Source organism: Larus michahellis, chromosome W (genome assembly GCF_964199755.1).
Source record: "Larus michahellis chromosome W, bLarMic1.1, whole genome shotgun sequence".
Classification (NCBI taxonomy): Eukaryota; Metazoa; Chordata; class Aves; order Charadriiformes; family Laridae; genus Larus; species Larus michahellis.
The window spans coordinates 16,643,746-16,670,843 of record NC_133929.1 but is presented as its reverse complement, the minus strand read 5'-3'; the positions used below and the strand labels follow the sequence as shown (position 1 = coordinate 16,670,843).

The window sequence follows — 27,098 nt, the reverse complement described above, 5'->3', positions numbered from 1 at the left end:
GCGGCCTGCACTCTGCTGCTAAAGGAATAGAGAAAAAGGCATTAGCAATGTCAGTTGTAGCATACCATTTGGCTGCCTTGGACTCCAGTTCATACTGCAGTTCTAGCATGTCTGGCACGGCAGCACTCAGTGGTGGCGTGACTTCATTCAGGCAATGATAGTCTACTGTTAGCTGCTAGTCTCCATCAGACTTTCGCACTGGCCATCTAGGGCTGTTAAAGGGTGAGTGAGTCTTGCTGATCACTCCTTGGGTCTCCAGCTGATGAATCAGGTTCTGGATGGGAATCAGGGAGTCTTAGTTAGTGCAATACTGTCATCTATGCACTGTGGCAGCAGCCACTGGCACCTGCTGTTCTTTAACCCTCAGCAGTCCCACCACAGAAGGGTCATCTGAAAGGCCAGGTAAGGTAGACAGCTGTGTAATGCCCTCAGTCTCTACAGCTGCTATACCAAAAGCCCACCAATATCCTTTCAGGTCTTTGAAATGCCCTTTCTTGAGGTAGTCTATGCCAAGGATGCATGGAGCATTTGGGCCAGTCACAATGGGGTGCTTCTCCCATTTATTCCCAGTTAGGCTCACTTCGGCCTCCAATACACTCAGCTCTTGAGATCCCCCTGTCACTCCAGAAATAGTGACAGATTCTGTCCCTTTATGATTTGATGGCAATAGGGTACACTGTGTACCAGTGTCCACCAGGGCTTTATACTTTTGTGGCTCTAATGTGCCAGGCCATCGAATCCACAGAGTCCAATAAACTCGGTTGTCCCTCTCCTCCTCCTGGCTGGAGGCAGGGCCCCTCTAATGTTGAGGACAACATCTACAATTAGAAGATGAGTTCCTGCAAGGACTGGAGCATCGCTTATCATGGACTGGAGCAGCCCTCCTCCTGCAGAAATTCTGTCTTCCATCTGCTTTACCTTGCAACTCAAGCACTTGTGCCTGTAGGGCCAGAGTAGGTTTTTTTTATCCCACTTACTCATGTCCTCTCCATAGTTGCAGAGGCAAAGCCACAGGAAATCTCAGAGCAGGTCCTATTTCCCTTGAGTTGGTCTTGTGGGAGGGTGTGTTTTCTTAATGACTGCAACCTGGGTCTGGTCAGAGGGAGAGTGGGATTCTTTCCCCTTCTCAGACAGTTTTTTTAAGCAGCTCATGAAAAAGTTTATCATTTTTCTCATTTTGCTCAGCTATTGTCTTAGTCATTTTCTCCACTGTCTCAGCAATGGTCTTAGTTTGCTCAGTCGTTGTCTTGGTTTGCTCATCCATGGTCTTTGTTTGCTCAGCCATTTTCTCCATGGCTGCTACACGAAGGGGACGAGAGAGACTGTCTTCATACTGTCGTACCTTGTTAGCCACTTCATTTACAGTTGGTGCATCAGCATCAGATCCTCCACAAACCATTGTTGACAATGTGTGGGAATACATTGATGGTGCACTCTGCACAAACTTTCTCAACCAAGATCCTTTGCATGGCATTTCATCAGGGTCTATAATCACTTGCCAGTGACCGTAAATCACCTCTCTCACAGCCAGTTCCCTCAGGTACTTGATACCTTTTTCCATGCTGGTCCATTTGCTTGGACAGCATTCTATATCATCTTTGAAGGGATACCTGCCCTTTATAGCTGAAAGCAGTCGCCTCCAGAGACTGAGAGCGTTTATCTTCTTCCCCATCGCTTTATCAATACCTCCATCTTCGGCCAGGTTTCCCAATGGCCTAGCTTCTCTACCTTCTAAGTCTATGGAATCAGCCCCATTGTCCCAGCATCGGAGCAACCAGGAGATAAGTGTCTCCCCTTCATGACAACTGAAGTCCTTCCTTATATTTCACGAGTCCTTCATAGAGAAGGATTTAATGATCATATCTGTATCTGAGTCCTCCTCCTACATTGACACTGCCTGAGAAGGACCCTCTTCCATGCTGTCTCCTTGGGCTGGTCTCTGTCGTCAGAGGCAAGGGAACGAGTTTTCTTTTCTGCTTCCTGGTCACTGGGGCAACTTGTGCCGGTTCTGGTGGAGTTTGGGTAGCGGCAGCGCTCGTTGTCGGAGCAGTGACCGTGGTCCTTGTTGGGGCTGGAGCAGCTGGTGCCGCTGGTGCCGCTGCGGGCGAGGGAGGGGCTGGCGATACAGGCGTGGGGGGGGCAGGCGGTGGAGTGACCGGTGCCGGCATGGGCCGGGCCGTTGCCTGGGCCAGGGCCGGTGCCGTGGCTTTTGACGGGGCAGCCGATGCCGCTGGCGCTGGTGTCGGTATGGCCAGAGCCGTGGCTTTCACCGGAGCCGGTGGAGGGGCAGCCGATGTGGGCCTGGCCGATGTCGTGGCCTGTGGGGATGCAGCTGATGCCGCTCGGGCTGTTGTCGGGGCCGGTGGCGTTGTTTTTGTCTGTGTTGTGGCTTGGGCAATAATCTGAGTTGTTTGAGTTTCTGCTGCAGCTTTCAGTGGGGGGGTTGTCTGAATTTCTGCTGTGGCTTTTAGAGGCGGGGCTGTCTGAGTTTCTGCTGTGGCTTTTAGTGGCAGAATTGTCTGAATTTCTGCTATCTTTGACTTTGGCCCTGGGGTTTGAGTAGCAATATCAGATGTTACATAATACTCACTCCTCCACTGATATTTAACGATAAACCACCCCTGCAACACATTCAGGAAACCCAACAACAGAATCATGTACGAATGAAAGTAACGTTCACTCTCTAAACAGCCCAAAGGTTTTTCATCCCCTGATTCTGTTACTGTCACATTGGCATAATCGTCAAAGGACAAAGTAAACTTTCCCCAGGTAAGACCAAGAGTGTAATTAGTAAAAGAATCCATCCCGAAAGTGTAATTAGTAAAAGATTCCATCACGAGATGCCCAAGATATGCAGGTAGAATCGTTATCCAAGCAATTATTTTATAAATCTGAAGGCAAATCCACACCAACATGTCATGCTTAGACCACCACATCTAAACACAGAGAAGAAATAAACCATGCAATATATTTGACCAGTTAATCCCCATTGCATCAATTAACTTCATACAAAGCTCTCTAAGGACACGATATAAGATTTCACGTAAGAACGACATGATGTGAACTGTGTGTTCTCCCTGAACAACGTGGAATTCAAACTATGCAGGCAATCTATCAGAGCTTCGTTCGTGCCCCACGTTGGGCACCAATAAATCTGTCGTGGTTTTGGCCAAATTGGCCAATGGCCAGCAACAGATGCTCCCCCCAACCTCTCGTACACGGAGAGGAGGAGGAGGAGAGATAAAGAGAGATTTACGAGTTTAGAAGAAACTAAACTACTTCAATGAAATATTAATAATAAAATAAAAAGGAAAATAATGGAATAGATACAGTATATACAAAATTTTATCAAGTTCCCAAGATGACATCACCGGCAGGCACTGGGGAAGTCCCAGACTGGACTCGGTGATGGGTGGGAACTGGATTCCAGATCTGGAGTCAGGAATCCACGGATTGGGATCAAAGGCAGATGAACAGACAGGGTCCTCCTTGGACGCCTGGACAGCCATGCAGTTAATTTCAGAGAGTTATAAGAGGCCTAGCTAAGAAAGTAAAATTACTGAACAGAAAGTTGGTTCTGTTTTACCTCAAACCAGGACACCCTTGCATGATGACTAAGTATGGTATTAGGTTTTCAGATAAAATCTGAGGTAACCACCATCACCTAATTAAAAGACTTGAAAGGCTGTTATTTGTGAAGATAATTTTTAAAAGTGACATTCCCTGAAATAACAGCAATGAAATAAAAGGGTCTGAAATAGAGAATATTGATTATGACTTAATCCTTGACAAATAGGGTAGTTTAGGAGCAGCAAGAAAGAACTTTTGTGTAAATATTATTTGTATTTCATTGTTGCTAATTTCTTAAAACTTTAGAAGACTTTTCTCCAACAAAGTTGGCCATCCTGGGCGAACAGGTACTCCCTGGAGACCATTTTCTTCCCTAAAGATTTTTGGAGAAGATGATTTACACAGGGTTGGATTGGTTTCTACATCTCAGTTTTGCAAGGCCAGTTTCTCTCGTTTTGTCTGTTGGGAAGTTTCCAGGAAACTACTAAGAGGTTAGATGGATGACTTATACCCTTATCTTGTCAGAGAGGCTGCCCCTTTACAAAGGCAGTCTGGATCAAATTCCCCGGGACCTCAGTACTGTTGTCATTAGCTAGGACAGTCCACATTTTTTACATCCTATCCTTAACTTGGGGACAAAATCTTTTAATGCATCAGGATAAAAATGAACACCACCCCCCCACACACACACACCAGCATTCTGTAAATAGAATTAGAGCTTGGAGGCTTTGTTACTAATTGTGAACGTTACTGCTCTAGGCAGTATTGTTGCTATGATGTTTAAACGTCATGCAAGTTTGGCATTTTACTAGTGTCTTAACTTTGTTTCTGTAATGGTAGCTTTTCTTGTATGGTAAATATTATGCTTTTTATTTTGGCAATTGTTGGGGTAGCTTTGAGTCACTAATACCTCTTAATTTTGCCCTATAGCAGTGGCACTGCAATTTTTCAATGCACTTGGCAATCCTGTTTGTTCATTTTATTTTGTTTTGCCTCGGCAATACCACAGTTTTAACAGCTGGATTTTCTCTTTTGGTGCAAGGCAGGAATTTTTCCAACTTTTTCAGATCCGTTAAAATGTCAATAAGAAGGGGTGATTATTTTTACTTTTCATTTGAGCCCTATGATGACGCTCCTTCAGTTGCTAGAGTTGCAGTTCATGAAATAGCCTGATGCTCAGCACTTCATCTTTATCCCTAAGAAAGCAGGTAATACACTGCAGTGCAAAGTAGTAACAGCTGCTTGTGCACTTAACTGTTCGTTGCAGTATAAACTGTAAAGTTAGGTAAGGGACAAGTTAAGGTCATTTGAAACTTCCTTTTTTTTAGGCCTGTTATGAATGAAATATGGGTTTGTAGAGATGACCAAGAATGAGATCTTTTGAAACTGCAGAGCTCACAGGAGAAAACAATGAATAAATGAAATGCATAAATGAAATATAAGAGTGTGTGTTCTTAAATAGAACTTGTGAAGAGTTGCCAACCTTAAAAAGGGTGCAGTTTAGCACTGGAGTTTGTATTTAAGAATAATTGCAAGGCTAGTAATTTATATTTAACTGCAATAAAAATAAAGATGCTTATTGGTTATAAGAGCCGCCTTATCTTTTCTCTTGAAATGGAAATTTTTACTGTATGATCTTTATGCTGAATTGTCCTTTTGATTCCCTTCACTCACTTCTCTAACACATGAACAAGAATTTCCTCTCTGGATTTTCTGTTTTGTACTAGTCATGTTTAGAAGCTTTTTATAACTATTTATCCACCTTACAAAGTCTGAGTGATTTGTTTAGAGTTTATAAAGTCATCTTGTTTGGTTGATTTGATGACTGAAGGATTTCTTCAGAGCTTGTGTACACTGTCACTCCAGTACTTCCCCATCACCTCTGCCCTTACCTACCTGTACTCATTTATTATTTTATCCTGGTTTTGCTAGATCCTGTGCAAACTCAGGTTACCAGTTAGTCCTTGCTCTGAAAAGTTTATCTGTAAAATTATGATGCAAAAGGGTGTAGCAAAAAAACCTGAAGGGGAAGAGTGAATGAGAACAAAGATGTGAACGTGTGGTTTCACAGGCTAAATAGGTACATAATTACACAGTCTTGTGTAATTGTTAACTGAAGTGTTCAGAAATCATGATTAACTTCTGAAATCAAAAGGCGTGAAAAATAATAATAAAAAACCCTAGGAGATAATGTTGAAGTTCTATGGTTATTTGCCTCTTCTAATGCTTAAAGGGTTTGCACTTGTCATGGTTTGGGCTGGACTGGCCACTAAACTACTGACAGATGCTCTCTTTAACCTCTCTCCTTTCAGAGAGGGAGAGAGAATAAGAGAGAGAGAGACTTACGAGTTGAAAAGAAAAACTGTAATGAAATATTGATGATAAAAAGAAAATAATGAAATATATACAAAACCAGTATCAAGCTCCCAGGATGATGATCACGTCACCAGCAGACACTGGCAAAGTCCCAGACTGGACTCAGCGATGGACAGGAGCTGAACTCAGGAACGCAGGGCTCAGGATCAAAGGTAGATGAACAGAGAGAGTCCTCTTTGGGCGCTAGCCATTGAAGAAAGAGACTGACCCCTTTGATCCCTAAGCTTTTATACTGAGCATCGTGCGGATGGTCAGTTTTGTGTCACCTGTCCTGTCTGCTGCTCCCCACAGGTACGACACCTTTACACTCTTCTGCTTCTGATGCTCCAATATGGCACACAATAAAGTAAGCTGACCTTGGTTGTTATAGCAATAAGTATAAGCAAGAGCCTCTCTGCATACCATTCCTTGGTATTAACTATAAACATCAGATGTTATCTGCTAGAAGCAGACACTGTCTGAAAAATATGCTGTTAATTTCAGAGAGTTAGAAGAGGCTTAACTGAAAAGTAAAATTACTGAAAAGAAAAATTGGTTCTGTTTTACCTCAAACCAGGACAGCAGTTTTCAAACTGTCCTCTGCAGCTAAAAAGAGAAGTTTAAAAACAACCCAAAGGTCAAAAAGCAGACACAAATAAAACTTTAATCTTTTAAATGAGAGAAGCCCAATGGCAAGTAGAAAATCCTGAGAAATTTAAGAATGGGATTATTCTAGGAAGACTTTCGAAGATAGCAGCTGCCTGTCCTAGTATTGAGGTGTTCAGCTTTTTCAAACGGTAAGCTAGTAGTGAAACACAAACCTGCTAGGATCAGAACGGCCTGTAGACCATCAGTTGCTTTCCTGTTTTCAAATCCTCCAGAGGAGCCAGAAACAGCACATGATGTGGTTGGAAGTGGAACCTCAATAATTGTGAAATCCCTTTAATGCTACTGTCACAGAATCACAGAATCTTCATGGTTGGAAAGGACCCTTAAGATCATTGAGTCCAACCAAACAACCTACAATCTCTGCCACTAGAGCATGCCCTGAAGTGCCAAATCTAGACATTTCTTAAATACCTCTAGGGATGGTGACTCAACCACCTCCCTGGGCAGGCCGTTCCAGTGCCTGACCACTCTTTCAGTAAAGGAATTCTTCCTAATATCTGATCTAAACCTCCCCTGCCACAACTTCAGACCATTTCCTCTGATCCTGTCATTATTCACCTGGGAGAAGAGGCCAACACCCACCTCTCTCCAACCTCCTTTCAGGGAGTTGTAGAGGGCAATGAGGTCTCCCCTCAGCCTCCTCTTCTCCAAGCTAAGCATGCCCAGCTCCCTCAGCCTCTCCTCATATGACCTGGTCTCCAGACCCCTCACCAGCCTGGTAGCTCTCCTCTTGACCCGCTCCAGCACTTCAATGTCCCTCTTGTACAGAGGGGCCCAGAACTGAACACAGTACTCGAGGAGAGGCCTCACCAGTGCCGAGTACAGAGGCACGATCGCTTCCCTGCTCCTGCTGGCCACGCTATTCCTGATACAAGCCAGAATGCTGTTGGCCTTCTTGGCCACCTGGGCACACTGCTGGCTCATGTTAAGCTGGCCGTCCACCAGCACCCCCAGGTCCTTTTCTGCTGGGCAGCTCTCCAGCCACTCTTCCCCAAGCCTGTAGCGTTGCTTGGGGTTGTTGGGACCGAAATGCAGGACCCGGCACTTGGCCTTATTAAACCTCATACAGTTGGCCTTGGCCCATCGATCCAGCCTGTCCAGGCCCCTCTGTAGAGCCTCCCTACCCTCCAGCAGATCAACGCTCCCACCTAGCTTGGTGTCGTCTGCAAACTTACTGAGGGTGCACTCAATCCCCTCATCCAGATCATCAGTTACCTAGTGGAACATTTTAGTCAGTTTGTGGAATTGGCATTGTTAGGAGTATTTCAGGAAGATAAATGTCTTTATAAATCTGTGAATTGTACACTGCAATGATAGAATAGATCTGGTAAAGCAACAGATCCTTTCCAACTCAATTATCTAGTAAATGTGAAAGAAATACAGAGCTTGCATGTTTAAAGCAGAGACCAAATTTGTAAACATCAAGAAAACTAAAAGTTATGGCCCCCACAGCAAATATTAAGTCATCCCCTAGTGCGCTTGAGTTTTTTGTGTTGCTGTATATGCTGATAAAATCTTGCCTTAAAATATGTATGTTGTGGTGGTTATAGTAGCTATAGGGAACTTTTATTCAAATAAGTGCCCATGTGTTTTGAAAGCATTGAACTGATTCATTTCATGCATTTAGATACTGGTGTTATTTATACAGTCAGATAAAATGCTTTTACTCGTAGTTAACTCTTCAATTTGTCCAGATTGCCACCACATGCAATCTGTGCAGGATTTATAAAACTTAACATGAAAGGAGTTCTAAAACTGTTAGATATTTTTTAATATTTGAAATCTTTTATGCTATGAGTTAAAATAATATGTGCCATGTGTTGTAGTCTTATAACATTGTAAAGCTTCAGCTCTGGAGAGTCTTGACAACTGGAGCTGCTACACTTCCTAACAGTGGTAGTTATAGAAGACTGGAAAAGGGACTTTCCTTGAAATCATGTTTTAGATTGCATAGGTGGCATGGAGGGAATGTGAGGGAAGAGATATCCTTTCTTTTCCCCCACCCTACCTTCTCATACAATTTAGGAGCACAGGCTGTACTGTATCTCATTCAAATTAAAATGTAGTGAGAAAAATTATGGTTCAGAAGTCAAAGCTTTTGTTTTGATTTAACTATCCCTGAGCAGTGTCCTGTTCTGAGGAATGCTAGATGAGATGGCTATTTTCCTGGGATTTTTTGTTTTCTTTTTAAGTGGGGAACTTATGTTTTTTTCTGATTAAAAACATGAAAATCCATTCTAGGAAATCTAGTTTGTAATTTAAAAAAAGTAATTGTAAACTTATGAATTCTTGTGAACATTATACTTGCCCCTCCAGGAAGTACACAGATGTGTTTTGGTTTTTGTTTTTTTTTCTTTGGACTTGGGTCATCTGACCTGGTTACAGGAATATGATTACTTGTGTTGTAAATGGTAGTGGGGATCTGGAAACAGCTGATCAAAACTAAACTTCTGTAAAAGGCTTTCATGCTTTTTGTAAAGAATTTTCTATGACACAAAGTTTCACATTGCCAGCAATTTACTTGCTAGCTGAATTAAAACTTATTTACAGTTTTACTACAATATTTCTCAGAGACAATTTGATTCAGGTTTGTAATATCTGTAATGTTATGGTACTGAGGTGATGCTGACAGTCAAAATCAAAGAATCTTATGCAAATATTTCTTAGGGTTATCACTATTTTAAAATGAGTGCCCCTTGCTGGGTGAGGCAGCGTGTACTGGACAGATGTTCACCTAACAGGGCAAAAACTCTGTATGTGCTAGAAAATTATTTTTTGTATGGCGTGCTCAGAAAAATAGAGCTAAACTTGATGGTTTAGAATAGGGATCTGTGATTAGATAATGTTACAAAATGGAAGGCTTTGAAGAAGGAATTTACTACACTGTACTGTCTTCACAGCTTTAAAATAGGAACTGTGTGGTCTCAAAAGTAGTAGGGCTATATGAAAGAAATGTGGAAACTAAGGTTACGTGACCTTCAGAAAACTTCCTTCATTTTTTCAGGTTTGTAGAGATTATTGGAAATCACTTGCATAGTGTATGTAGCAGCCACAGCTATTCTTAGCCTCCTCCCCACTTCTGGTTTCAGATCTGCTTGTTTTGAGATTTTTCTTAAATTAGATGGCCAGCTCAGTGTGACAAGAATCACATTGTCCTGCGTTTGCCCTGAGCCCTGAACCTGGCCCCCAGTGCAGCACAAATGCCAATCTTCTGTTTTTTCTGGTTTGTATGATGAATCTGTGACCAGTGGTGCTTCCAGGATTCATGTGTAAATATCATATATATAAATCTGATTAAAATCAGAGTTGTTGTAAATACAGTATCTGCATCCAACTGTCTCTGACAACACACAGACTCATGCAGAACCAGAGGAAATTAAGGTAATCTTTTGGCTGTGAATGTTACTGCTGAATTTGTATCTACTTTGTAGTACTTTGTATTAGTTCCTCTTTTTCCTTTTTCTAACACACAGTTTTGAGTAAATGCGGCAGTAACTCCCCTGGTCACTGCAGCCTCTCAGTTTGTTTTCTGGTGTTTCTAATGGAGAGTTGCCAGCCCAGCATTGTGGGAGTAGGTGACAAGAAAGTGCTGTAGCTGTAAACCTGATTTCAAGGTGTGCGTGGGGGTGCGTAAAGGGATAAAGGTGGAAGGGGGCCGAGGCATTACGCAAGCTGCTAAGTAAAAAGGAAGTGCATTGCAAAATTCTGAGCTCAGTAGTCTGGTTCCTGGCCAAGCCTTTGCTTTCTTCACTACAGCTGAGGGCTTTCTAAGTTTCCTGCCAGTGGGTTTGTCTGAACTGTTCAGGAATGCTGCCTCTGCTGCTAGCTGATATCAGAGTGGGCGGTTCAGCTGAGGGCCAGGCAGGCAGGCTGCCTTGAAATACCCTCTTCTCACACCCCCTGCCCTGCCGAGGTCCTGCAGCCTCCCTGCTGCTTCCATCCCCTCCTTCATCTTGCTCTGACATACCGGGGCCTACAGTATAAAGGCAAAGTTGTTGTTTAAGTGAAAAATAATGTCTCCCCCCAACGGTGCAAGGTCTGCTTTTGTATTTCATTTTCAGCACTGCAGATGAGCTGGTGAAGAGGGTGCAGAAAATAGCCTTTAGGTTTTGCAGTTTTGGGATTGGAGGATTTTGGGAGGCAGTGTGTGTCTTACACCGTCAGAGCTCCTTCCCCTGCCTATCTGGTCCATCTTCAGCCCAGACAGATTCTGAAGCAGAAGCTTGTGACTTGTCTGCCCAATATGGAGGTGACTTGTCAGGTATCAGCTACAGCCAGAAGCACCAGAGCAGTAAGGATGCCATGGTGCCATCACAGCTCCTTTTAAAAAAAAATAAATTAGGGAAAACTTCCATAGAAAAGTATTTTGAGGGTGGCAAGGTGTTAAGCTTTTGGTTCAAAATGAATAAAATTAGCCTATTTTTGGATTTGATTGCTTTCTGGGTTATATTCTCTTCAGCTCTATAATCAGAGTCAGTGTGGATTTATGGTTCTGGATTATTATGAAACAGATACAAAATATGATTGTATCTGGAAAATAAGCAGGCTGTGGAAGAGTGACAAAGCATGTTTCAATATCGGCCTTACTGGCAATATAGGTAAATGGAGCATTACTTAAATGTTTCTTTTTTTAAAGATTTTGGGAGAACTGTTGATTGCAGAGCCTTCTGGGCTGTCTGGACACTTGCTAAGCAGGTCCAGGCAGCTTCTTTGAATCTGCTTCCTTGGCTTTTCTAGTTCAGTTTTATTTTTTTGGACTACCTTTCCTCCTATAACCAGTCTTACTGCTTCTAGTCTTCACTAGATCTGCAAAACTTCTGGGGCAGTGTTTCTCATCACGGGTGTCTCTGGTCAGTGCTCTTGTCACTAAGTCTTGTATAAAACAGTCTAATCCTGTTGTAAATTAGAGATACAGGTTGCAGGACTCCATTTAGAGTTTAAATATAAATACACGATGGAATTGATTTTCTAAGAGTTTTATGAAGAGGAGGGGAGATGGAAAAAAATTCAAGACAAGCCCTTTTCTCTTTGTTCTCCCACTTCCTATCCTGTGAATGATTTTGCAGATATAGGTGGCATCAGTATAGTTACCTTTTCCTAATAATAAAGACAAATGAGAGATCAATCAGCAGACTGGAGATAACAAATTTTGAAACTCTTAAAAAGAAACTTGTTTGTGCAAGGCAACATTACTTCATGAAATTCATTATCAGATGGTATTGGGGCCAAGTCTTAAGTGGAGCAAAAAAGACCAGCTGTACTAGTATGGAAAACACCTTTTAAAATTTGAGACATGACCTAGTCAGTGGTTGGAGCGTTAGGAGTCAGAAGAGGTGAATTTCTTCTGTACTACTGAGGTGCTGCATGACTCTGGGTGAGTCACTCTGCTTGTGTGTGTTGCTTTCTCCTGTCTTGTCTGTTGGAGTTTATTATTAAATTTCATGACTACTGCTGGACAGTGCATACCACAGTGGTGCCTCAAGTTCTGTCTGAGGCATCTGGGCAGTAGTAATACAGTAGCATGACTATAAGGAAGCCTCTGGGTTGCCTCTGTGAATCAGACTAGTTTTACACCTCTCATTCCAGTCAGCACAATCTGGGATTTCCTCTTGAGCTATAAAATGACTAAGCCTAGTTAAATGCAGCACAGACCATAATGAAACAGGACTTTGGAGCTTTCAAGCTACCTAAATATTGCTGTGTATTGAATAGAAATTGAGTATGTTGGGTTTGAGCCATGAGAGACTCATTGAAGTTCTGCATTTTCATAAAGGAATCTCAGCTGAGCAGCAGCAAGGAGGAACTGAATGTTAATGTCTTTGGGAACCCCACACCAACCACGGCGTGTGGCTCAGAGCTCTTCTGCATGATATAGATTTGAGTGCAGGTTTCTGGCTTAACCATTGTAACAGTTATTTAAATTTTTCTCTTAATATTTCTAATAACAGTAAAATAACTGTATCCACAGGGGACTGTAGCTAAATGAGCAAGTGGAGCCTTTTCTTAAACTTTTGTTAAAATGACTTTTCAGTCTCTATAGGAATTTTATTAACTTTCAACTCTTGTGTCTTTTTGATTTGAACTTTTTTTGATGCCAACTGTATTTCACTCTTACCTTATTCTGCAGAATATAAACTATGTTTTATTAATTTTAGGATGTAAATGCCACAGCTCCTTGTGCTGAGTGTATCTTTTGTATGCATACTGAAAGCAAGACACCAGTTGGCATGGTTTGATGTGTCTGCCTGTGCTAGCAGGAGGCCCAGAGCTAGGGAAAAACTGGATCCTGCTCAGTTAAAACTTGGTTAAAGGGATTTTGCATCTTCTTTGTTGTTAACTGCTTCTTATGGCTCGAGTATGCAAGATTGTTTTCCATGAAACATAACATACATGTTCTTAGTCTTGAAACATATTACAGAGCCCTTTTGTACTAGCTGACTAATTCTCATATCACAGTTTGGTACTTATGTTACAGTGATATTGTAATAGTACATTGAGATACAGCATTGTATTGGGTCTGGCTAGGATGGAGTTAATTTTCCCCATAGCAGCCCTCAGTGCTGTGCTTTGTATTGGTATCTAGAAAGGTGTTGATAACACGCCAGTGTTTTGGCTACTGCTGAGCAGTGCTCCCACAGCATCAAGGCTGTCTCTCCAAATATATTCCCCCTCACCCCCAAAGGCCAGTAGGCTGGGGGTGGGTGAGCAAGAATTTGGGAGGGGACATAGCCAGGACAGCTGACCCAAACTGACCAAAGGGATATTCCATACCATATGACTTCTGCTCAGCAATCAAAGCTAAGAGAAAGGAGAAGGAGGGGCAACATTTGTTTTTTAAGAGGTTCGTTTTCTGGAGCAACTGATACATGTACTAAAGCCCTGCTTCCCAGGAAGTGGCTGGACGTCGCCTGCTGATGGGAAGTAGAGAATAAATCTTTTGTTTTCCTTTGCTTCTGCATGTGGCCTTTGCTTTTGCTTTATTAAACTGCCTTAATCTTGACCCACAAGTTTTTCCCCATCTTATTTTCTCCCCCCAGTCCTGTTGAGGAGGGGAGTAATAGAATGGCTTGGTGGGCACCTGGCATCCAGCCAAGATCAACCCACTACAAGTGTCAACTGCCAAGTCTCCAGTGCTTTTAGATTTGTAGTATCTGTAGGAGTGGAGTAGAAGAATACAGGCTTCGTTTTGTCCGACTTCATGAAATTTTTGAAACTTTTTCTCTTCAGGCTATTTCAAAGTATGCTCTTTGAAGTGACAGTTGCTGCACAGATCCTTGTAATCAACATGTTATTGTAATGCTAACTGAAATTAAAAATAATAACGAAAAGGATTCACAGGTTTTGACATACTTGCTCTTACCTGTCTGGAATTACATGGTTGTTTTAATAATAGTTTATTATAACTTTATTAGCTGCAAAATTGATAATGTAAAAGTACAGTATCTGGCTTTTCATGCTGATAACTGCACACACTAAAATAATAATTCCTCTGGGTTCAGAAGTAACTTGTGTGGGTAACTCTGTACTAATACTACTTCTTTTCCACACATTGATGTTTCAATAAATAACACAACAATTACAGGAAAGTGACAAAGCAGCATTTTTATAAGCAGATTCATGCAGGTTGGATTTTTTCTTTGCTCACTGCTCTCTTCCTTGTTTTGGCATAAAGCAATGAGATACTTTTCACATCGACAGGTGGAAACATAAGGAAAACTTTGACTTCGCTTGCTTGTGTAAGGATCTGTTGTCTGAATTTCTTTTGCTGCCCTCAAAATAACAGCTGGTTTTGTACTAGTGAGTTGCAATTGTATTTACCATGAACTAGTGCCTAGCAACATCTAGGCAGTACTTTTGCTTCTACAGATTACTCAGTATACACTCTGTGACAATCTAGTTGATTTTTAGGTGAGCAGTGTCTGTTTAAGATACCGTGGAGTAACTGAGTTTGTGAGTCTTGCCCTGGCTGGAAGGGAGTTGTTACATTTGGTATGATATTTGAGCTCTTGTGGATGCTGAGTCTGAAACATTTTTGACTGTGAAAGAGCATAGAGGTTCTTCTTTTTGGCTGAAAGGTTTGGACAATTCTTTACAGTGAATGTGGCTTGTTTGCCATAAATACAAATTTCCCATTTGAATGGAGCATTACAAAACAATCCCCAGTGAATTCTGGGTGATTCTTTTTGGCAGGTGAGGACCTTTCCCAGGGATGTGCATGCACTACCTTGGGCTCCTCCCACTGCCCCACCTCTTTGAAACAACTTAGTTGGTATTGGCTTTGCCAGCTGCTGTTGTGCAAGCTGCTGGAGCTATTCTTTGTGAATTACTGCCTAAAATTAGAGTCCTTTTAACCAGCAAGACCTGCACGTGGTAGGGAACATTGTCTGCAGTTTGTCTTCCTGCCTCCATCTACTGGGAGGAGGAAATAAATGCAACATAGCCAAACAGATTTAGGAGAGTTGGAGAAAGCAAATGACCAGGTATGAACTTTTGCCCAAACTGTACCTGTTTGGAATAATTTGACTTCAACTTGATTGGTTTTGAAGAGTATTTGTGGGTTTGAGAACATTTTGTAAGCTTGTAAGGTTTTCATTGAAATGCAATTTTTAGTTTAGATGATGCTTGTTGTGAAGGGATGACGAAAACAGCAAGTGCTTTCAGAGGTGGGAAGTGGAAGGCCTAATGTTTGGAGAACTTGGTCCCAAATACTTATAGTTATCTAGTTTAAAAGCACATAGGCTTTATTTCTTTTAAAAACCCCAACACTTATAAATAATTGTATTTGTGTTATGAGTAGGGATGTAGCTTATTAAAACCAGAATTAAGAAGATGAGCGGTATTGTGTTAACAATTGCAAGTCAGTGCAAAGCATGCTTGGAAGCTGTTGCTGTTAGTGGGGATTTCACATTGTAAGTATTGAAGCTTGTTTATGTGGAGGGGAAGGAGGAAGTTGCATATGATATGCCAAAAAGTATTTATTCAGTAATTGTATTTTTGTTTGACACCATTTCAGCTACCTGCTTAATTTGTGAGGTTTAGTTAAGATATAGTCAGCTTGTGCTGACATAGACATAAAATCAATGCCTAGTTTGCCTGAGGAAAAGGCTCTTATTTCTTTTGGGATCTGGCTACGTTTTTTCTTTTTTTTTTTTTTTCTTAAGAAAAAAAATCATTGGCAATTCAGAGTGCAGAAGCAAATAGCAATTTTTAAAATTCATGTCCTCAAATGTTAATTTGATGCTTTGAGGCATAAATGACCTTTCTAACCAGCCTAAACTTGTCAGACAAAGGGATGATAGAAACAAGCTGCTTTATTCTAATACAATAGGCTGCTTTTCAGGGAGAACTTCAAAACAATTCTGCCTCCCTCTTCCCAACAACATTAAATTAAACTTTGGTCTGTGCTCCATTTGAATTTAGATGTCTATGCATCATTGGAGAGGTGGTGATGGAATCTACACAACCTGTGCAAATTGAACCATGGACTTCAGCTCCTGAAGCCCAGGGCAAATGAATAATGCTTTCATCCATAGCTACCCCAGCTGGTAATATTTAACACTGGAAAAGTGGTTAGGTGTGGGTCAGTATTAAAAGGGAGAATTAAAAGGGGATTTCTTGTTGTCAAAAAACTGAAGAGAGGGGGGAGGAGAGAAACAAACCCACCACCACTTCTTGAAACCTTTCATTTAAGTGTTTAGATTGCAGTATACACATTGGAGGTTTGTCCTGGTTTGAGGTAAAACAGAACCAACTTTCTGTTCAGTAATTTTATTTCTTAGCTAGGCCTCTTCTAACTCTCTGAAATTAACAGCATATTGTACAGAAAACTGTTTGTTCTCAGAGTGATAAGACCAATGTTTACAGTTAGTGCCAAGGAGTGGTATGCAGAGAGGCTCTTGCTTATACTTATTGCTATAACAACCAAGGTCAGCTAATTTCGTTATTTGCCCTGTTGGAGGGTCGGAAGTGGAAAAGCGTAGAGGGGTCCCACCTGCAGGGAGGAGTGGACAGGACAGGTGACCCAAAACTGACCAACAGGGGTATTCCATCCCATCTGCCCCATGCTCAGTATAAAAGCTGAGGGATCAAAGGGAGAAGTCTCTTTCTTCAATGGCGGACATCCAAGGAGGACCCTGTCTGTTTGTCTGCCTTTGATTCCCAATCTGTGGGTTCCTGAGTCCAGCTGTAGAATCCAGTTCCCGCCCGTCGCCAAGTCCGGTCTGGGACTTCCCCAGTGCCTGCCGGTGACGTCATCCTGGGAGCTTAATATGGTTTTGTATATACTGTATCTATTTCATTATTTTCCTTTTTATTTTATTACTAATATTTTCATTAAAGTAGTTCCTTCTAAACTCATAAATCTCTCTCTCCTCCTCCTCTCCATGTGCGAGAGGTAGGGGGAGAGCATCTGTCGCCAGCCATTGGCCAATTTGGCCAAAACCACAACAAGGTTATATTTAAAAATTAAATATAAATAATTTATTTTTATTTTGTAGCTCCTAGGCGTTTCATTGAGACCAGAACTGTGTATAAGTGTGTGCTGTACAAACAGGAAAAACACTTAGTGCATCAGTGCCAATTCTCTTTAATTTTAAGATTTACCAGATAAAAGACACACATAAAAGATTGGGGTGGAAGATATAAGGCAATATCAAAAATGAATATGTCTTTATACAAGATAATATATTGTATTTTTTTTCTCTACCTCTTTCCAAAAAGAAGTTAAACTAAATTTTGTACTTGAATATTATTCTTCTCTGCCAGCTGTGCTTGAAGGATCTCAAATTAATCTCTTGGAGGGACATGTTTCTGAAGCAAGCACCACAGTAGTAAACTTCTTGAGGAGATAAGTAGAGTTAAGGAGTAATAATCTGATGTTGCAGTTCTTGTATCTTGTCTATTTTTTCCTGTCTATATATTTTGTCTTGCTCAGCGCTTACTCATTGATCCACACCCAAAAAAGGAATATCCAATTCCTGAATTTGTTCAAGCTTGAGAAATTTGAAAGTCCTTTAATCGTTCACTTTTTTTTCCACTACTTATCTGTTCAGAGATTTACCTGGCATGTTCTGCTGTATAACCTGTACTGGTTTTCTCTATCTAAAGCACAATCCTTCCATAAGTTTCCCAGATAGATGGGAGGAGACAGTACTGGTCATTCTCAAATATCGAACAGCTGAGCAGTTATCATAAAATATCAGGCTCATGTTATTACTGTTCATTAATATTTGGTTAATTGAATCTTTTGTATTAGGGCTTATTTTATCTTAGGGATGAAATACACAGGATGTTATGAAAATGTCTGAGGAAAGCTAATGTGTCTCCTTAGCTTTTCTTTTTTAGATGACCTTCTCAAAGCTGTTTTATACAAAACAGTAAGAAGAGAAAATACTTACCGTTACTTTATCTTTTTGGCCTAGGAGATGGTTCATATAGAACCTCTAATGGTAATTTTTCTGACGCTTCAGGATCCATTCATGAAGGTATTTTACTTTAATAGACTCACTGACTTCCATGCGTATTGGGTGATTTTCTCACATAATTGTGTTGTGGTGGGATTTTTTTGACTGCTTATGAATCAAAAGTATATATGTTTTGTTTTTTAAAACATTTTTTGTTTTGATCGCTAGCAAGGGGAAACTGCTCTGGCCTGAAATATTATATAAAATGTTCAAGTCAGCTCAGGCTAAAACATGGCCAGATGCTGTACCTGTGTCAGTCATGGTGGGCTAGAACATATCACTTCTCACAGGGACTGGGGTTATCTGACTCCAGAGAGAGGAGAAACAAAAGTAAAAGCCTAATTATTGCTTCCAAAAATACTGAATTCTTTCTAAAACATTGATACACGTGAACAAACTGTAGGACGCAACATTCTGCTCTCTGCATGAGAACAGAGACCTTTTTCTATTAGAGCATCTGCAAAATCAGCCTGTAAAACTGTTCTGGACTGTGAAGCGCTTTATCAGTCTGCAGTCTTCATTCAGATCTAGGAATGAGCTGTGACTGACACAAGGAATGCATATGCATTTACCAAACTCGTACAGAGTTGCTGGTGGAAAACTTGGGCCAACAGTATATAGCTCGACATAGTCACATGAGTATGAATGATGCTTGTTAGTTATCCCATAGCTTAAGTTTGCAGTTGATTCTGGTAGTTGATCCAAATTGCTGTCAGACTATTTTCTTGCACACAAATACACGCGCATTTGCTTTAAATTTTGCAACTATTTCAAATCTAATTTGGCCTATTTTAAACAACTGCTAGATTATTTTATATTTGGTTATTTGAGTATTGAAATTAATAGATATCTGGATGGAGTTTTAGGCAAGGCTTTAAGGACATGCCCTGGTTTGAGGTAAAACAGAATCAATTTTCTGTTTTGTAATTTTACTTTTTAGCTGGGCCTCTTCTAACTGACTAAACTCTGAAATTAACAGCATGTTGTTCAGAAACTGTTCGCTCTCAGAGTGATAAGACCTGATTACACCAAGGAATGGGATGCACAGAGGCTCTTGCTTAGACTTATTGCTGTAACAGCCAAGGTCAGCTAACTTTGTTATTTGCCCCATTAGAGGGTCGGAAGTGGAGAAGCATAGAGGGGTCCCACCTGCAGGGAGGAGCAGACAGAACAGGTGACCCAAAACTGACCAACAGGGTATTCCATCCCATCTGCCCCATGCTCAGTATAAAAGCTAAGGGATCAAAGGGAGAAGTCTCTTTCTTCAATGGCCTTCATCTGAGGAGGACCCTGTCTGTTTGTGTGCCTTTGATTCCGATCTGAGCACTCCTGACTCCAGATCTGGAATTCAGCTCCTGTCCATTGCTGACTCCAGTCTGGGACTTTCCCTGTGCCTGATGGTGACGTGATCATCATCCTGGGAGCTGGATATGGTTTCGTATATACTGTATGCTCTTTTTATTTCATTATTATTTATTATTTCATTATTTATTATTATTTTCATTGAAGTAGTTTAATTCTTTTTCTAAACTCGTAAATCTCCTTATCTCTTCCTCTCCTCTCTTTGGGGGGGCATCTGTCATTCTGATTGTCCAATCTGGCCAAAACCACGACAGGACAGCAGAACTTCAAAAAAAATCTGTTGTAATTACATTATCACTGACTTAAATCCAGCCAAGGATAGGATATCTGCTCTCTGAGGTCACAACCTTTTTTAAAGATCAGAATTCCTCTGTGCTATATACCTATAAAATATTCACGCAGCAAGATGCTGAAAATGCTTCTTCACCTTTTTGTGCTGCTATGACAACTTGATCAAAAAGAGCCTTGGGTTGGTGGTTTCCAGGCCTGACTAATTACAGTACATTGTATTAAAAAAAAAATCCCCACAGGCTCTCTTCCAATTTAAGTATTCCCACTCCTCCCAAGATGTCCACAGATTTCACTGTGCATTGTTTCAGATTGGTCATAATAGAAATACTTATTTTGTTTAGTGTGGCCTAGACACTGGGAATTTATCAGAGCTTTCAGTTTGGTTTTGGGGCCTCTTTGAGAGGGTTGTATGACTTGCTACATATGCTAAGAATGGAGGTACAAGCATAACAGCATTTCAGTCTCCTACTTTTATAGTGCCAGTACTCATCCAGAAAGGAATTACAGATAATACAAGACTACGCATTTAGCTCTTGACAAATTCTTCCGTCACTTTTCTTTCTTTCCTGTGCCAGTGTAGATGGGAAACGAGCTGAACAACATTAAAGCACTAAAATGGGAAAGAAAACAAAACACGAAGTTACATATATTTTATTTTTGTAGTTACAATGGTTACTGATTTGATAAAATAGCGTCACAGTTGGGGCTGGGTTGACTAATAACAAGACAACAGATACTCTCTCCCACCAAGGAGAGGAAGAAGAGAGATAAAGTAGTTTTATCTTTTTCTAAACTCATAAATCTAATTAAATATTATTAAAAAAATAAAAGAGGAAATAATGAAAGAGATACAATATATAGAAAAATACACAAAACCGTATCAAGCTCCCAGGGAGATATTTTCACTAGCAGGAACCGGGGAAGTTCCAGACTAGACTCAGTGACAAACGGGAACTGGAACACACTGACCAGGATCAAAAGGCAGATGAACTGCCAGGGTCCTCCCCAGACAGCCATCATTGAAAAAAATACATTAGAGAAGAACCAAAACAGCAGCACCAACCTGCTCCCTTTGGTCCCTCAGCTTTTATCCTGAGCATGGCAGATGGGATGGAATACCCTATTGGTCAGTTTTGGGTCACCTGATCTGTCCCTCCTCCCCACAGGTGCAACCCCTCCACAGGGCAAACAACCAAGTCAGCTGACCCTGGTTGCCACAGCAACAAGTATAAGCAAGAGCCTCTCTCACTGAACAGAAAGTTGGCTCTGCTCCACCCCAAACCAGGACAAATAGTTTTAGTTTTCTCTTATGTTTTTTTAAAGTGAATTGTAACTTAACTACATGATATTACTTAAATTTTTTGACTACAACTGCTGTAGAAATGTGTGCGCAGCTACTGTTTTGGTAAACAAAGCCTAGTAACCAGATGGCAGTAATATTTAAAATGTTGAGTGATATGGTTTGGGAAGCATCCAACTGGAATGTGCTGTGCTTTGCCTAGGTACCTTAGATTTAGTACACAGTAGAAGACTTTAAGTGTGTTATCACTGCCGTGGCTTGAAAGAAGAAATAGACTTTTATGTAGAATACAAATAATGCTTATTAAACTTGCAGTTGATTCTTTCTGATGATCCAAATTGTGTAAGTAAATACAGTCTGAGAGCATAAACAGATGTGCTCCTGCTCTAAATCAGGATAATGATTCCAAACCTAGTTATGCATATTTTAAACAACTGTTAAATACTATGCTTCAAATAATTTCTGGTTTCATGAAGGCTTAATTTTTCTAATAGGTCCTTTCCTCACCCTTATTCTATTGTATCCTCGTACTCGAAAGGTTGAAACTTGGTACATTTGGCTAGCTGCTGTATGACTGAAGAACTGCTGCTGAGTGAAGAAGGAAAATAGTTTTTTTGCAGGGTATGGATGCCCAGCATACTCTGCTGTTCTTTATATATATATTTTTTAATATATTATTAATCTGTTGGGTAATTGTTTACCATGGTGTCGCTGGCGGAGTGAATAACTTCACTTGTAAGAGAGAAGCAGTGAAATGTTTATTAACATAAAACAGTGATTTAACAAAGTTAGTAGTGAATGCGACAGTGTTTTACGAGATTCGATGCCAGGGTACACTTGATTATTTACTGCATAGAGGCCAGGGTCAGACAAGCTGTCAGGGAGACCCTCCCGTTGAGTCACGAGGTTCAGAAAGGACCCCCTTGCTTTCTAAACTCCTTCTGAGAGAGGAGTCTAGGTGCGGCTGGATCCAATCCTAGTCCCAGACTTGGTCAACGGTTTATGCCTAAAGGATTATATATGCGCAATCAGTCATAGAATCATAGAATTGCTGAGGTTGGAAGGGACCTTTAAGATCATCGAGTCCAACCTTTAACCTACCCTTTATATCACTTAGCTAAGATTTCAAAGTTTAGCATGCTATTAGTCACTTACCGAGAATCTGTTGCGGCAAGGAATCTCTCAACCTCGAGGAGAAGAACCTTAAGCGAGCGTCCCCACTCAAGGGGAGGTCCTGTCGTGCAGCCCGCTGCCGTGCAGGAGAGCTCAAAGGGCTCTTGGGCTGTCCGCTATTTATGGAGTAAGATAATTGACCTATAGTCATATTCTCATGGGAACAAGATACCTAGGTTCCCACTCCAGACAGTGTTTTGGTTATGTTGCCAGCCACCTCCCACAGTTCAAGTGCAACTCATAACAACTCCCGCTGATGGCCATGGCTTGAGCAGGAGCCGGGGGGGGGCGGGAAGAGGGGAGAGCACACCACCACACTCCACCCCGTGACTATAGACAATTCATCTTACCTTCACAGAGTGGTGGTGCGGTCACCTCTTGCCGCTGTGCCATAAATAGTATGCTAATAGCTTGTGCGCTTAGAGATTCACGGTAAGTAGACAGTGAAGCACTGCTATTTGTTATTTGTTAATTTGTATGTTTTGGGTGGTTGAAGTTGGGTTATTTGTTTGGTCAAGTACCAAACTTTTATATACAACATAACTATAAGCAACAAACATATTAAAATTAGAACTAGCAAGATCACAACTGGGTGAAGCATACAATTAAACAGTCCCATTGCTGTTGGTGATCATCCAAGGAGAATTTCCCACCAATGGTGTTCTCCATCCTTTTTCACTCTTTCAAAGACACGGTGTATCTCTTCTGTATCATACTGAGCAGTGATTAAAGTTTTGTGTCCATTATTTCGAATTCGTTCTAGCAGCTGACGCAGGTCATCATGCTGTAGTAGTTTCTTCACCAATGTAAGATTCATTCCGATAGGTGTAGTCAACAAATCTTGAATCAATGTATAATTAGATTGTAGCAACTGATAAGACGTAACAGGAGCTAAATAATTGAAGTCACATCCCATAATTTTAGCGAAATTACAAATACAAACATTTGAGTGATTACTTGTACCTACAGTGACATTATCTACAAGTATAGTATTACAAAGGGTTCTCATACAAACGCATCCTTTTCCAACATATATAAGTACAGTTTCAGGATTTTCATCAAGATGTATCTCAAAATGACAAACATTCTGTTCAGTGTCAAGACAAACATCTTGGGCTTTGATGGTGTTACTCTCACAAATAAATCCTTGTTGTTCTCGTACAACGCAGGCATTAACATCAACGGTCTGCCATTTGTTCCCATTCCATTGGGCCCACACTCTATGTTCTAATGGATAGAGTATAGTTCCATTGTGATTTAATCCTAGTGCAATGATTGGGTATATGGTGTATACCGAGGCATTGCGTATTGTTAGGACAAAAGCTGTAGCCTTGTTGTTGATGGGGTTGTAAGTAAAATTGACTAAATACCATCAGGATTGAAATTCCCTTTCAAATTCAGTTGCATTATCCCAGATTACTTTTTGAATTTCAGTGGGTAAGGTACCTTCTTCACCCTCTCGTACAATTGCTGCTACCGTAGATTGCATCCACAGCTGAGCTTGGATACAACTAAGAGCTAGAGAAACATTGGTTTGGGCTACACCAAGGGCATCCACAATCAATTGGTGATCCCTCTTACTAATTCTTTCCCACTGAGGCAACACATCAGATAAGAGCCATTGGTTAGTTCCCAGTGCTAATAGGGAGGATCGCAATGGGTGTTCCAATTTGTTTAAATCACTTATTGTTGTGCTTAGTTTATTTGCAAGTACTTCAGCATCTATGCTATTTAAGACTCCCAGTCCTGTCCCTATGATACCAGTCGCATCTCTCCTTGTTCGTCTCGGAGAGGTGAATGTTCGCCCATGTAACCATGCTAACCATCCTGCATAGGATGTACTCGGGAATGATGAACAGGCTGGTTTGATGGTGGAGATGTTAATTTGCATCACTAATTCTACTCGTTTAAGAGACCATGATGGATTAAATAACACTCGTTGTTGGCCTGTGTATTTGATCACATATGGTCCAATTTCAGAAATTTGTGGGGATAGAGTTTTCTCATCGTTTACAATCAGTGTGGAAGTTGTCGTATGAGGCTCAGTAATGTCAATTTTGAATTTAAATGATAGCCCCACACTATGGCGAGCCCAGAGCCAGACTACAAAAACAGGTTGTACTAAGGTAAAATTGTACCAACAGTCCAATTTTTCAGAGGCGCATTGTTTCGTACCATTGATTATTGGGTTTGATACAGTGCTGTACACTGAAATCTGAGATGCTTTCTCATGGGTAGACCCATTGATCATCCGGCACCCTATTTGAATTTTTTTCCCTGCTGTTCCCTGAAGTCGGAGAACTCCATTAGTTCCATCTGTATCCCAGCTCCGTTCTTTTTCTAAGTATACTTTGTTTCCATGCATGACCACAGTGGAAAGATTTAAGTCTCCCTTTCCAGAGTGTATTCCCATACTCCCGGTATACTTAACACAAGCTTGAGACCATGGCCGCTCTAGAGTTCTTTGACCACAGGTTAGAAGCAGCATTGCTGAGGTTTGGAATGTTAACACGAACACAGCACTTCCTTTTGCCATCCTGCAGGCTGCTGTAAGAGAAAACAAAGACTTGTTTCGGTGGGGAGAGTCCGAACAGGTTACCCCATTAACAAGAAGGAAAAATCAATCGTGCGCTAATTCTGTGTTTTGCACCACTACTATCGGTAGCTTCCCAGGCACGTGGGCCACGAGGTTTAGTTAAGGTCATAGGCAGAATACCTATGGCTGGCAAATTGACCATCACAGGCTGTCCTGGCTGTAATGTTGTCGGATATTCTTTTTCCTCTTTGGATGGGACACTGAGCTCAGTTTTTACAAAGAATGCTCAGCTTACAGGGCTTCCAGTGGGCCCATATCGATTATTTAATTGATGGACTACTTTGGAAAGTCTCCTATCCCATTGAGCCTCGTGTGGTTTGAGGTTTTTTTTCAATAAACCATTATCTCTTTCTATCATTCCATTTGATTGAGGGTAGTATGGAGTGTGGAATATCCACTTAATTCCCTCTTGCTTTGCCCAATTTTGTACTTCTTTACGTGAAAAATGTGAGCCATTATCACTTTGGATAACATCAGGAGTAGGTAGATTTGAGAACCATAATGATAATCCTCGGATTGTATTTTTTCCATCAGCTCTCTGACATTTAGTGGCCACAAGCAAGCCAGAGACGACCTCCACTCCTGTGAGGATATATCGATATCCTGCGGAGGATTTGAATGGTCCAATATAATCAATTTGCCATGTAGACCATAAAGTTTTCCCTTTGTTGATATGTAGAGGTGGTGCTTTAGCAGGATGATCTGCCTGCAATCTCAGTCTACACTGGGGACATTCTGTAAGAATAGTTTCACAAGTTTTACGGCTTATAGGCCAGCCTTTACTCTGTGCAGCAAAGTAAAGTGCTTCTTTACCTGTGTGGCCTAAGTTTTGATGTAACCATTCTCCCAATCGATACCACTCCGAATCTAAGGTGATTTTTCTAATTTTGGTTAGCTCATCCACCTTTTGATTCGTAGCAGGTTGAGTTATCCTTAGCATGAGCTTTAACCCATCCAATCCTAAAAGGTGTTTTTCTGGCTATATCCAGCAATAGTTACCAGTCTGTCTTTCTCCAAACTGGGGATCCATTTACTTCCCAGTTCAAGGTTTCCCATTGACAGAGCCACTGTGTGGCACCGGCCCATACAGCAGAAGAGTCTACATATATAATTTTTGCTCCATTCTGTGCCGCCAAAACAACTGCTTTTATTTCTCCTACTTGTGCACTACCTTCACCTTCCTCTACTACTTGTTTGCCAGAGGTAATATCTAATGCAACAGCTTTATATTGCCATTTACCATTTACTCTTTTCGCAGAAGCATCTGTAAACCAAATGTTTTCCGTCAGAGTATTCTCAGTAAGGGGTGGTGCATCCAGAATGGGTGAAGGTTTAAAAGGTTGTTGTAACGCTAAAGGGTCTGTGTTTACTGGCATCTGCAATTTGGAAGCCTTGGTGTGTCCCTCAGTTAATTGCATATTTTCTGCTACTCCTGTTAGGTAGGCATAGCATTTTCTGATAGTGGGTTTCTGTGCGACTCCTTCTGGGGGAGCAGTCCCCTTGAGGATTGCTTCTAGTAAATTAAAGGGTCCTTCTGTTTGCACAGGTTGTCCCTGATGTATTTTCTCAACTTGTTTAACTGCTCGGACTAAAGACAAAAGTCCCTTTTCCCATTCAGAGTACCGTTGTTCTGTTTCCTTAAATGCAGTTGAGATAAACAATAGAGGTCTTTTTGGTCCATCGGGGCCAGTTTGGAACACATGGTGCTTTAAAATAGTCAGTTTAGTGGTTTTTCCTAGTTTCTTAAAGTAGGCTATAGACTAGACTGAAGGATTCTTAGCATCAACTTAGCCACCATCAAATTGGTGGAGATAATGAGATCGGATTCTGTTCTTGGTGACACAGCTACCAGAAAATATGGTCCTTCAGCTATTAAGTGGCAAAATAACCTTTTCTAAGACTCGAAGTAAGAACCATCAATAAATGGTGGTAGACTTCTTTCTTTAAAAACAGGGTAAGCCTTCCTGCAAGGCTGCCTGCTTCTTTCCCTCCCTCCTCCCCTTTTGATGTGGGAAAAGTCAGTTGAAGCAAAAAAGCAGGACACCACCCCCCCCACCCCTGGCTAAACTGCCTGTTTCTCATGCACTGCTCTTCCTTGGAGCAGACATTACACACAGGTTGTGCTGCTCCCTCCTCTGTGAGCAGCAGCGTGGGCTCTTTTCCTCTCTTTATTTGGAGTTCACCTTCTGCTGGTGTTAGACATCCTTCTTATCTGACACCCCCAGTCTACCCTGCGAGCTTTTTTATATACAAGCTTCTGCTTTTCAGACTGCTGCAAATAGGAAGCAGTTTTTGGCAACTACAGCCTGTTGACTCTTCT

The 27,098-nt window shown here is 41.3% G+C and overlaps 2 protein-coding genes across 3 annotated transcripts in view; one reads left to right on the top strand and one right to left on the bottom strand.

Annotated features, from left to right (window-relative positions):
• The window catches only part of LOC141735441 (zinc finger SWIM domain-containing protein 6-like), a 165,184-nt gene that overhangs the window by 32,519 nt on the left and 105,567 nt on the right, over positions 1 to 27,098 (top strand). The window lies entirely within an intron of this gene.
• LOC141735442 (uncharacterized) lies at positions 22,859 to 26,819 on the bottom strand. The gene has a single exon (XM_074568207.1). The coding sequence runs from the start codon at positions 24,716 to 24,718 to the stop codon at positions 23,555 to 23,557; it is 1,164 nt and encodes a 387-aa protein (XP_074424308.1). The 5' UTR covers positions 24,719 to 26,819; the 3' UTR covers positions 22,859 to 23,554.

Excerpts from the sequence above, each read along its gene's own strand:
- LOC141735442 (XM_074568207.1), bottom strand. The coding sequence starts at position 24,718 with ATGGCAAAAGGAAGTGCTGTGTTCGTGTTAACATTCCAAACCTCAGCA.